General features: G+C 34.8%; 1 protein-coding gene across 1 annotated transcript in view; it reads right to left on the bottom strand.

The window, feature by feature from the left end:
* LOC128222330 (CD109 antigen-like) overlaps nt 1-12,922 on the bottom strand; it is a 30,848-nt gene that overhangs the window by 2,833 nt on the left and 15,093 nt on the right. The window contains exon 19 of the mRNA XM_052931309.1: nt 3,011-3,028. Within this exon, the coding sequence (XP_052787269.1) occupies nt 3,011-3,028 (18 nt within the window). The remainder of the gene's footprint in view (nt 1-3,010; nt 3,029-12,922) is intronic.

Here is a 12,922-nt window from a genome sequence, read left to right as displayed (position 1 = left end):
TAAAAGCGACTAGTATATGCTATTCTCTCCTTCCAAATGATTTCAAAACGTAAAATATTTGAAGAAATTAAGGTCACAGCCAAAACACTCGGAGTCAGTCAACACCTGTCTGCCAAAAACGGTTTTAAAGATAACATGAATTAGCAAATTCTTCATAAAAATCAAAGCACTGAAAGTTTAGTAATGAAAGGATGCTTTATTCAACCCAATATATTGTTTCAGGTATTCATCTTCAAATACAAGAAGGCAAGTGCTTTTCAAAATATTGCCTTTATATCCACGGTTTAAATAAAATTCAAGTAATTCATTAAGACTATCTGCCCAACTGCCTGCTGGAAACATTTTAATTTTACGAATTTCCTTTAAAACATCACCATAAAATTCGGGATGAGCAATTATGTTAACTTGTATTGTGACAATGATTGTCTCTTGTTTTGAATGTTTGTGGTATTGCGACAGTGAGTGTCTGTCTCTTGGTGTATGTTGTAGTTTGACAATGAGTGCCTCTCGTTTAGTGTCTGCTGTACTGTGACAGTGAGTGTCTCTAGTTTGGTGTCTGCTGTACTGTGTCAGTGAGTGCCTCTCGTTTAATGTCTGCTGTACTGTGAATGTGGGTGACGCTTGCTCAGTGTTTGTTGTATTGTGACAGTGAGTGTATCTCATTTGGTGTCTGTTGTATTGTGACAGTTAGTGTCTCTCGTTTGGTGTTAGCTATATTGTGACAGTGAATGTATCTCGTTTGGTGTTTGTTGTATTGTGACAGTGTGCGTCCCGTTTGGTTTTAGATGTATTGTGACAGAGAGCGTCTCTTGCTTTGAATGTTTGTGGTATTGCGACATTGAGTGTCTCTCGTTTGGTGTTTGTTGTATTGTGACAGTGAGTGTCTCTTGTTTCGAATGATTGTGGTATTGCGACAGTGAGTGTCTCTTTTTTGGTGTGTGTTGTATTGTAACAGTGCGTGTCTATTGTTATGGTGTCTGTTGTATTGTGACAGTGAGTGTCTCTCTTTAGGTGTCTGTTGTATTGTAACAGTGCGTGTCTATTGTTATGGTGTCTGTTGTATTGTGACAGTGGGTGTCTCTCTTTTGGTGTCTGTTGTATTGTAACAGTGCGTGTCTATTGTTATGGTGTCTGTTGTATTGTAACAGTGCGTGTCTATTGTTATGGTGTCTTTTGTATTCTGACAGTGAGTGTCTCTTGCTTTTGTGGATGTTATATTGTGACATTGAGTGTCTCTCATTTGGTGTGTGTTGTATTGTGACAGTGAGTGTCTCTCATTTGGTGTGTGTTGTATTGTGACAGTGAGTGTCTCTCATTTGGTGTGTGTTGTATTGTGTCAGTGAGTGTCTCTCATTTGGTGTGTTCTGTATTGTGTACGTTGAGTGTCTCTCATTTGGTGTATGTTGTATTGTGACGGTGAGTGTCTCTCGTTTGGTGTGTGTTGTATTGTGACAGTGAATGTCTATCGTTTGGTGTGTAATGTATTGTGGCAGTGGGTGTCTTACGTTAGGTGTTTGTTGTATTGTGACAGTGGGTGTCTCTCGTTTGGTGTTTGTTGTATTGTGACAGTGAGTGTCTCTCGTTTGGTGTTTGTTGTAGTGTGACAGTTAGTGTCTCTCGTTTGGTGTCTGCTGTATTGTGACAGTGAGCGTCTCTTACTTTTGTGGATGTTATATTGTGACAGTGAGTGTCTCTCGTTTGGTGTTGGTTGTATTGTGACAGTGAGTGTCTCTCGTTTGGTGTGTGTTGTATTGTGACAGTGAGTGTCTCTCATTTGGTGTGTGTTGTATTGTGACAGTGAGTGTCTCTCGTTTGGTGTGTGTTGTATTGTGACAGTGAGTGTCTCTCATTTGGTGTGTGTTGTATTGTGACAGTGAGTGTCTCTCGTTTGGTGTGTGTTGTATTGTGACAGTGAGTGTCTCTCGTTTGGTGTTGGTTGTATTGTGACAGTGAGTGTCTCTCGTTTGGTGTGTGTTGTATTGTGACAGTGAGTGTTTCATGTTTTGGTGTATAATGTATTGTGACAGTTAGTTTTTCTCGTTTAGTGTCTGTTGTACTGTGACAGTGATTGTCTCTAGCTAGGTGTATGTTGTATTGTGACAGTGAGTGTCTCTTTTTTTGTGGATGTTGTATTGTGCCAGTGAGTGTCAATTGTTTGGTGTCTGTTGTATTGCGACAGTGAGTGTCTCTAGTTGAGTGTATGTTGTATTGTGACAGTGAGTGTCTTTCGATTTTTTGTTCTTTTAAATAGTGATCGTGAAAGTATCTCGTGTGTTGCTTTGTGACAGCAAGTGTCTTTCGTTCTTTTTTGGTTTGTGAAAGTGATTGTCTCTCCTCTGGTTTGGGTAGTATTGTGACAGTGTGTCACTCTTGTTAGGTGTTAGTTGTATTGTAAATATGAGTGGCTCTAGTTTTGTGTTAGTTGTGTTTTGACATTGTGTCTCTCTCGTTTGGTAATTATTGTATTGTGTTCTTCTTTGGTGTATGTGGTATTTTGACAGTTGGGGTCCCTCTTGCTGTATATTTTATTGTGGCAGTGGGTGTCTCTTGTTTGGTGTATGTTTTAATGTGACATTGAGTGTCCCTCGTTTGGTTTATGTTGTATTGTGGCAGTGGGTGACACGCGTTGTGTGTATATTGTATTGTGAACGTGTAGGTCGCTCATAATGTGTATGTTTTATTGTGACTGGGCGTGTCTCGTTTGGTGTTTGTTGTATTATGACAGTGGGTGTTTCTCGTTTGGTTGGTTGTATTCTGACAGGTATTGTCTCGGTTTTAATTTAATGGCTTGTGACAGTGGGGTTGGTGTCATTTTGTCTTGATCACTTAACCTTAATATTTATGCGAAAAACTACAGAAACAAGCTCAGTAAAAAACTGTGTAAACATAAACCCGGTTTAATACAGAATTTGTGTTGAGTTTCTTCTAAGCCCCAAACAGTATCGAAAATTTATGTTCCTTTATTATAAATTATATAGGCAATTGAAAATATTAATTTTAATGTACTTACTTGGTAAATATTCATCACCTAAAATATGCACAAACAAATATTTTAACAACAATAATAAATCAATATGAACACAGTGAAATTATTTGATCACTCGATACACAATTTATCTGATATAATTAAATCAGTACGAATATAACAGTAATTATGCCTCGGACTTGCATTTTGGTTTGAACTTAGGCTTAAATAAGCGTATATGTAAACAATAAAACTATCAAATTGATTGATCACGATATGTAAATATTACTGTCGAAGCTACAACAGTTGTTCAATATAGCTTTTGGTCCTCACTCGGTGAAATACATTAAGATCTAACACTTAACCAAAAAACTATACACTGTATAATACTAAAATATCAACATGTAATATGAACTAAGGCGCTGCCTCTACGGGCTTGAAGTGTTATTGCCGGACAGTTTAAGTTTACTTAATGACTAAGTGAAACATACTAGGAGTTAAAGGGAACGGTTTTTTTGTATATGTTAATAAAACGTTTTAAATAACAAGCAGTTATGTTGCTGTTAGCAATTTATTTAGTGTATACGCAAACAATCTTCAATAATAGTGTATACATTATATATAATGCATTACTTTATATTATTTATATGAAGTTTAAAGTTATTCTTCTTAATTAACCTAACTTAAGCTACTATGCATTTGAAATCAAGTACCAAAACGCATTTGAGGAATATGTTACAAACAGAAAATAAATAAAAACAAGAGCTGTCACAGAGTCAGCTCGCTCGACTACTCCGCCGCTTTTCGGTGTATGGGATGAATTTTTTTTGGAGAAACATGCTTTAATCACTGTTATATCAGATTTTAATGCAATAGATGATGTGCTGAGATATTTACATAAATTGAATTGGAAAATATCTGAGGTGGTACGCAAACTTAAACGTAAATTCTAAGTAAAAAGGGGCATAATTCTGTCAAAATGCTCGATACAGTGACCTCCTCCTGTGTACAGGTTGGGAGCATAATGTAAACAAGCGTGCGAAGTTACAAAACAGTATGTCAATGGACTTTGAAAATATTTAGGTGGTACGGAAACTTTAACATAAGTGGTAATTTTGATGCTGACACTCGGGTGACTAGGATAGCTCTCCATAGTCATCGAATAGTCAAGCTAAAAATGATCACATATCAATAATGTTGTATATTACAAGCAGGGGTAATTATGATTTTAACTAGAATTGAATGGGCAAAAAATCTATTTAAATATGATGGTAAAACATGGCAAAACATTTAATCAATTACTAATAATTATGATTGTATATGAACAATATGTAGCCAAGCAGCTCTGGCAAATTGTCTGCAAAATATCTCAGTGAGAATACAGAATATATTCTTATTTGTTTGTTACAAAAACATACACCACACCCCCGCCAAAAAAGTTGCAAAATGATAATTATGAACAAATGTGTTGTTTAGGTTTTAAGGGCAAATACAATTCTGCTTTAAGTACAGAATTATCTTAATGATGCTTTAAATAAACTTTAAAATTATTTGCGTTTGCAACGACAAATCTGACAAGCATCATGTCTAATGATCTAAATTATCTAAATTTCAATTAATGAATATTGTAAACAGCTTTGATAAAATCGGATATTAACCAAAAAACCTGTGACAGTTAAATATGGAGCAACACATGTATTATTTTATAGATCACCAACAATGACCTTTTTGTCTTGCTTTTTGATAAAAAGGTTGTTGTTTTTTACATCTGGTGGGAAATGAAATTTTATGAATAAATTAATGTTAAAATTTTGTAACTTTAAAGGCCCACTATTTTATGACCTCTTATGAGGTATATTCTAAATGAAGCATGCAAATAGTCAAAACCAATTGTTCATATCATGGGACTTTCAAGACCCAGTGTATTAAAGTTTAAACTTATCAAGGTGTAATTACAAACAAATGACTTCTAACCCTCACATAACGTTTAACCCACAGGGTGATCTAAAAAGAAATGATAAATTGCAATTACAATCAACATTCAACAGAGCTGAAAATATATTCTAAATTTAGCACCTATATAGAATATACAATAAAAGTAATCAAGTCAGTGATATTGTTGGAACACACCCAAATAAGCACCCAGTGAAAAACTGTCAGCTGAGCTCACTAAGCACGATTTCACATATTTTTTGAGTGTACCAGCCAATAGAGCAAGACAAAATTTCAGTTCCATAACTATTTATATATAAAAACATTTGAAACAATTAAAATGATTTTATTATATAATTTATACAGAATGACATCATGAGGCTAATAAACTATTCACATATGTTAATATGCACAAATTAAGGCTACAGTTATCTACTATTAATTTATATAGATTTATCTGAAAAAAAATGCTTGCAATATGTACAGTGTCAAATTATGTTGATTAAATCCAGTGTTCTCAAAAGCACAATCAATGTTTTCTGTTCTGACAGCTGGATCTTCAATGTTTAATATATCAGTTCAACAACATACAGTGATCTTGGAATCATTGACAGTTAAAACACCATAACTACTATACACCGAACTGGTGTCTTCTTGAAAATATTATGAATGAAATAAACCGAACAAACTAGCAAAAACTGAAAGTATCTGATTTTAAATGCTAAATATGGCAAAGATTAACGGAACAGAGTTTTGCAATTGTCTATACGTTTCTCAATTATTACATATTTGCTGTAAATGTCACATTTTGTATTATTCACACAAACAAATTTGACAGGAGTGACTAACATCTGCATTCTCTTGAAAGATGGGATTCCGTGCTGCATCCAGTTTTAAATTGTTTGACCACTTCAGGCTGCTGGCACATCAGAATCTGCAAATAACATCAATTCAATGTTTTTAACAGAATAAAACTACTACTGTGAAGGTATACCAGTTAACAATCATTTGAGGCATACACACTTCTTTATGTAATTCGATATAGTCACATATGGTGATAATTAAAGAAGTCCAACTTCAACACAAATTATTTTTTTATGAAACAACGTTTCAGCCATTCGGCGTTCATCAGGTTGTATGTATATAATGAACAGGAAATAACGTCAACATCAAATGACGTCAACGTTGGTATAGCCACATAATGATAGTCATAGTGTAATTTGGCGGATTCAAAGATCAAAACAAAATAGATGAAATATATTATGTTTGAATATTTTGCAATGAGTATTAAACAACTCCAAGGTAATTGACTACAAAGAAGCATTTTGGAGGAGTCAGAAATGCACTTGCTTAGAATCTTTTCTTACTGAGGTGGTATGGAGTTCCATACAGAACTATCTTGAACAGGATATTTGGTCCATAAAGGACCTCGCTAGCATCAGCAACCAGGTGGCTATAAAAAAAGAACAAATACAATTGTGCTTTTACAGAATGTTGAAATGTATTAAGAAGTATTGAGTGATAAGTCAAAAACCTGATATTTATAAAAAGCAAACAAAATAGTTCAATAGAAAATGATATAATCTCATGGCCGTGACCGGAAATAATTTACAATCAGCATGAAACAATGTTATTAAGGAATGAAACAAACAGAAAATATAAACTTAAAAGATTCAAACGCGCTACTGTTTGGATACATTTTCAAAAACAGATTGTGAAATACTAATAATTGAACGCATGATGTCTACTCCAATTTAAGTTCGGCTGGCTGGTCTGTCATCAACCCCATCTCCAACCTCTTGCAAACAATTTAATAATAAGTTATTAAGGAATTGGATTACTAAAAAATGCCAACTATATCTGGTTTATGTAATTACTAAAAATCGTATTTTCAGGACATTCACTAAAGGCTTCGAGTTGTGTTGGTGAACCTGGCATTTATGCACCTGTCAATTGTATCCACGCCCCCCCCCCCAAGGTCCGGGGAATAGCAAGGACTTTGACTTCCGGTCAAGCCAGCCCCGGCTGAAATATCCGCCCTGCGGGAACGAACAAATGGTAAAATCCCTGCCAAATGCCCCTGCACCCCCAGGAATCTTGGTAGGCCCATTCCCCGCTATGTTTTGCGCAATGACAAAACCACCGCATTCATCCGGCACAGCGGGGCCACCTGAAAGGCAACTAGAGCTATCACTGAAGGTGATTAATAACCCCGAACACCGCCCTGAAATTAAATTGCAGTCAACTATTTGGAATTCCAACCTATAAATGGCAACTTTATTTTATGGACTATTGTCAATGAAATTTGCTAAAATGGTGTAATGATTCATGTACACTGAACTCCTCATTGTGCTGTACCATTGTATAAAACTTTATTACATTCCATCCGGTATATTTTATGTTATGCTCCGGACAAGAAATTCCATATAGTAGTTTGCAAGATAATGTCTGGAAAAAAATTACAGCAAAAAACATTAATAAAGGGCAATAACTCTGTAGTTAGCTGAAATTGAATTATGGTTCTTGAATACTGCACTTCCTCACATTGTGCTTTACCATTGTATGAAGTTCCCATGAATTCCATCCAGTACTTTTCAAGTTATACTCCAGACAAAAAATAACAAAGGGCAATAACTAAGTATTAAGCAAGAATAGAGTTATGAATTTTGTGCACTGCACTTCCTCTCATTGTGCTTTACTCTTGTATGAAGTTTCAATAAATTCCATATAGTAGTTTGCAAGTTAATGTCTGGAAAAACAATTTACAGCAAAAAAACACAAATAAAGGGCAACAACTCTGTAATTAGCTAAAGTAGAGTTAAGGTTCTTGAACACTGCTCTTCCTCACAGTTTGCTTTACCATTGTATGAAGTTCCAATGAATTCCATCCAGTACTTTTTAAGTTATACTCCAGACAAAAAAGAAACAAAGGGCAATTACTCAGTAGTAAGCAAGAATAGAGTTATGGTTATTGTACACGGCACTTCCTCTCATTATGCTCTACCATTGTATGAAGTTTAATCAAATTCCATCCAGTAGTTTTTAAGTTATGCTCCGGACAAAGTTGCAACGGACCGAACGACAAACCGACCGACCACAGGGAATAAATATTATTAAAAGTTAGAATAAACAACAACATTATAGTTTTTAACAGTTTTTTTTTCATTGATTTTTTTAATCGAATTATCCCTGACATGAGGAAATAATAACTACAATATTTTTTACTTCTTATATTGATACTTATTGTTCTGGGTGGTGAAAGTTATATTAACAGATTTCCTAAACAAAGATGAAGTTTACAGATGCAACCTCACATTTGACAGTTTAGACATTATTTAGTTTTTGTATTAGATGAAAGAATCAGCTTATTTTTGTAACATTACAAAAACAGATCTCAGGTGTATGAAAATGTCCCTTGAATTACATTTTTCCTAAAACATTATTAAGAAACAGGGCTTTTCTGCCCAATTTGGGAAAAAGACCCTAGACATTTTGGATAATTTTGAGTCATGAAAATGCTGGAATTGGGAAAATTAACTGTTAAAAGAAAAAAGCTGTCTAGTCTCCTGCGAATAAGGAAATGATTTTATATTACTTTAATTCCATTTAATAGAACCAAAATGGCTGAAATATCAATCCTTGTGTGTAAATATCTATTGCAATAAATTAATCATGACAGATAATATTACATACGGATATATCAGAATGTAATGAAAATCAATGATTTCCGAGTACAATTATCAGAACAAAATTACATCACATAATTTATTAGGATGTTGAAAATGAACCAGTACATTTGAAATGACTTTCCAAAAAACATCTTGTATTTTGCTTTGGGAATGGGTCCGAAAGTCGACCCCGTGGGTACTATAGAAAAAGCCCTGAGTAAGTACTACGCTAGCCATGAAACATAATTCCAATGAAACTGTCCAATATGTATCTAAAACTCACATTGGCAGCTAGATGGTTTATGAAAGGGCTAGACTCTAGATGGTCTAAAAATCAGCAAATATATTATTTCCCAGTTCATATCGTGAATATTTAGCATGTAAAAGTGACTTGATAAGAACAGACTCATACACTGACAATATTTTTTAAATTAACAGATATTTATATGTTAATTTAAAAAACACAGTTAATTTCAAATTGGTAAAACACACAAAAAAACGAAAGAATCATTGCGCCATTAGCAAAGGTTTTCACTTTTCCTTTTTTCTTGCAACTGTATAATCTGGTGTCCCTTAAAGTTGCACTCCCAAAGATTTAACGTTTTGGCAACTTTCTTATTTTTGTTTTTAACGAGCCAATTTTTGTGTAAATGCATGGAAACAAGTTATATGAGACTGCTGACAAAAAATTGATCGCAAATGTTTATATCTTCTTTCAAAAAAAAAGATTTTTATTCATTTTTCTTTAACCGTTGTTAACTTTTTAAAGGCATAAAACATAAATGCACCAGTCAAATGTAACCACGCCCCCCCCCCTCAGGTATGGGGAATAGCGGGGACTTTGACTTTCGGTCCAGCCAACCGCGGGTAAAATCTGGAACGAACTGGTGTTAAACCCCTGCCAAATGCCCCCGCACCCCATAGACTCAATATAAGGCCCAATCACCACTAAATTTAGCGATAAGACAAAACCACAACGGTCAACCGGCCCTGCGGGGCCACCTGGAAAGTAAAAACACGGCCCATTTCCCCGGCTATCCCCGGTATACTCTCGGACCTGGGGAGGGGGGGGGATAAAATCGACTGGTGAATATTTTAAAGGAAATATAAAAATCTGCACCTCTCACCTCTTTTATCAGTAATCTTTTATCATTGGTTTGCAGATATTTACGCAAAAATATGCTCTTTCCAAGGCAAACAAAATAAAATGTAAAAACGGTAATTCTGTGAGAGTGCGGCTTTAAATTCAATCACTGAGAAATTAAAATACATGACATGAATATGTTTATACCTCAACTTGCTAAATTGTCATTATTTATTGTCAGAATTTGAATTTATTCATTGAAGTACAGAAAAATGTACGACAATTGCAGGGCTGGAACCCGGGACCCCTTTGCTAACAGGGCGAGTTCTTCACCAACTGAGCTACTGAGATGCATTCACATTTTCTGACAATCTAAATTAAGAGGATGGTACCATGCCATAACCTATGTGCGATAACTTAAAGAAAGAATAAATAGTGAATTTGTTTTGTTTTAGTGTAAAATCCTGATGTACATGAATTTCACTTACATTTTGGTAATGAAGTTGTTCAAATTGTGTCTCAGCCCTCTTAGCACTGGCATTCAATATTTATTTGAGAGTTGGCTGTAATTTCAAACAGTAAAAAAATATCAATATGTTTGAAACAGTGTAAGATTGTTTTTTATTGTTTATAAATTTCTATAAATCACCACAAAGCATATATAATAAAAATGTTTTGAATTTTGCTATGCCTATGCTTTACTATATTAGAGCGGGCATTGTAAATGTCTTGTTAATTTTACATGAACAAGATCGCTTTTTTAGTGATTTATATAGATTGTGTTTGAAGAAAAAATTGAGAAGAAAATATTTCTCGACCATATTCTATCTCAAGTCAAAACAGCAGTTAGGAAGAATAAATTGCACACTGCAAGAAGAAAAATCACTGAGCTACAAGCATGTTAAAAACTTCTGAAAAATATTGCAAAAAACACCACTTTTTTGTGCTGAATTGATTACCCCGCATTTTCTGATTATATGCAAAAAAGGTATTATAAACACTGCTTGTCGTGAGGGGAAACCCCTCCCGAACCCGCCCCATTTAAATAATTAATTACTTAAATGTCCTTTTTAACGTTGTAGGAAAGAGTTTGTCTAAAACTGACTTGCATGCTTATACATGCCTTCTGCTAAATAATTTTGAAAAGAGGTTAACTTAAAGGAATTCTATGCGGAAATATGTGCCAGTTTAAGCGAGACATGTCAATACATTTCATCTCGCCTAAAGGTATCCTTCTAAAAACCTTGGTAAAAAAATCACCAGTAAGACGCTGTACCTATAGTGTTATCATGTAATTTTGCCAAAAAGAAACGCTGCCTTTTATGCTAAAATCTCCCCCGGGATCATAATCTATAATACTCACATTATTTTGCTTGTTAAAACCAGGTCAAACATGCCAAATTTGATGGTTGTCGAGAGGGGAAACCCCTCCCGAACCCTCCCCTGAAATACAAAGTATGAATTACTAAACTTTGATTTCATTATTTGTGCTGAAGTGGTTTTCTGTAATTTCATTCATACATCTTTATCGCTTATAGTATTTGCGAGTCATCTGCCCCACTCTGCCATGACAAAAATATTAATTTTTATTTTATCATCTGTGAGACAGCCCCTTTAATGGGCGGACGAGTCTAGCCTGTGTGACTAGCTGCCCGTTTAACTCAGTTGGAAATAGCGCCGTGCTAGTGTTCCTGCGGTCGTGAGTCTGAGCCTCACACCAGGCACACTTTTCTTCTCAGGTTTACCATAATCATGCACAATGATTTTTAATGAAAAACAAATGGTTTTTTTTTTTAGATTTAGTTTTCACTACTTAGCGATGAAAAAGTCGATTGAAGGACCAACAATCTAAAATATTGAAAAAAATCAACTTCTATGTAGTTTTGAGGTTCAATATTTAACAAGCATGACTCAAATATGCGATGCAACATAAAAAGCTGTAATTAGGAGTTGAACAATTTTTATGAAAGAATATTTGATTAGATTTATATTCAAAAAGCATTTACGCTGTCTCGGAAATGTCGTAAAGCAAACATAATATGTTAGAGAGTCAAATTTATCGGGACTTCCCAATCAACAATGCATTGTGGATTTGTGTTGATTGGAGCTATTTTTAAAAAGATTTGTGCATATTTGTAACCCAGAAATGAATTATATTTCTGAATAACATTCTTATTTGACAAATATTATAAGGATCAAGACATTGTTGGATAAGTATTCTGTGGCATTTGGACATAATGACGAAGTACTTATGTCGACAGACATTTTAATAATAATGTGAATGCTTTTTGATCCATAACCTGTTTAAGTCTTTTTGTAAAATTTGCTCAACTCCTAAATAACCCCAAACATGTCGCCAAGAATAAATGTTTCAATCCCAAAATAGATCGTTCCTCAAATCTAAATAAAACAAGCATTTTAAACGTTTTAGTTTTAGACCTTCCCCACCTACTTTGATATTGATGTGGATACCGTTTGCATCACTTTACTTTGAGCAATTGTATTTACAATAACAAGTATAACTCTAAGTTCAACTCACCGTGAAAGCAACGTTAAATCCGTGTTATTGCATCATGATGAAAAGGTTTAATATGTATATGCAAATCATTGTTTACTTAAATTGTCGTAAAATGCGCATAAATACATTTAACATAATTATTTAGATATATACGGTTTGGACGGTAATTTTTAAGATGTGGGGTAAAAAAAAACAATTGTTATGACAAACCCTGTTCGTTTTGTATTATTATTGTAGAGTTATTATACATAATTTCCGGTCAAAATAAGTACTCTTTAGACGTGTAATCATAATATCTGTTCTCCACTCCTTTTATGGAAGTGCCGAAGGTGGATTGTTCATGTACATCGGGTATTTCCGTATTGATTTTCATTGGTAAACGGATGTCAAAACCCGCCCTAAACATTTACAATTTGCTTACCGGCGTGCACGCGCTTTATATGAACAATGTAACACGAGTTTTTCTGGTTCACATTTTCATGGTTGAGTGGTGCCCAAATTTGTTAATGCCTATCACTCCGGCAAAAAGAAGTAGTCCCTTGCATACACGTACAAACCGTAAGAGGGCTTGTACGCGTTTGTCTTCAAGCCCGTATAAAATGTATCTGTTCATCCCCTGTTTTTAGTGTTATTTTCCCAACATTATTCAAACATATTGGGGTAGTGCGGTAAGCAGAGCGGCTACCGCGTCCCTTCTCCCCAATGCGACCCAGGTTCAGTTTCTGGCACGGGGACATGTTGGTTTAGTTGGCGAT

The sequence above is a fragment of the Mya arenaria genome, chromosome 16, assembly GCF_026914265.1.
Source record: "Mya arenaria isolate MELC-2E11 chromosome 16, ASM2691426v1".
Classification (NCBI taxonomy): Eukaryota; Metazoa; Mollusca; class Bivalvia; order Myida; family Myidae; genus Mya; species Mya arenaria.
The sequence above is the reverse complement of the archived record's forward strand: the minus strand, read 5'-3'. Positions and strand labels throughout refer to the sequence as shown.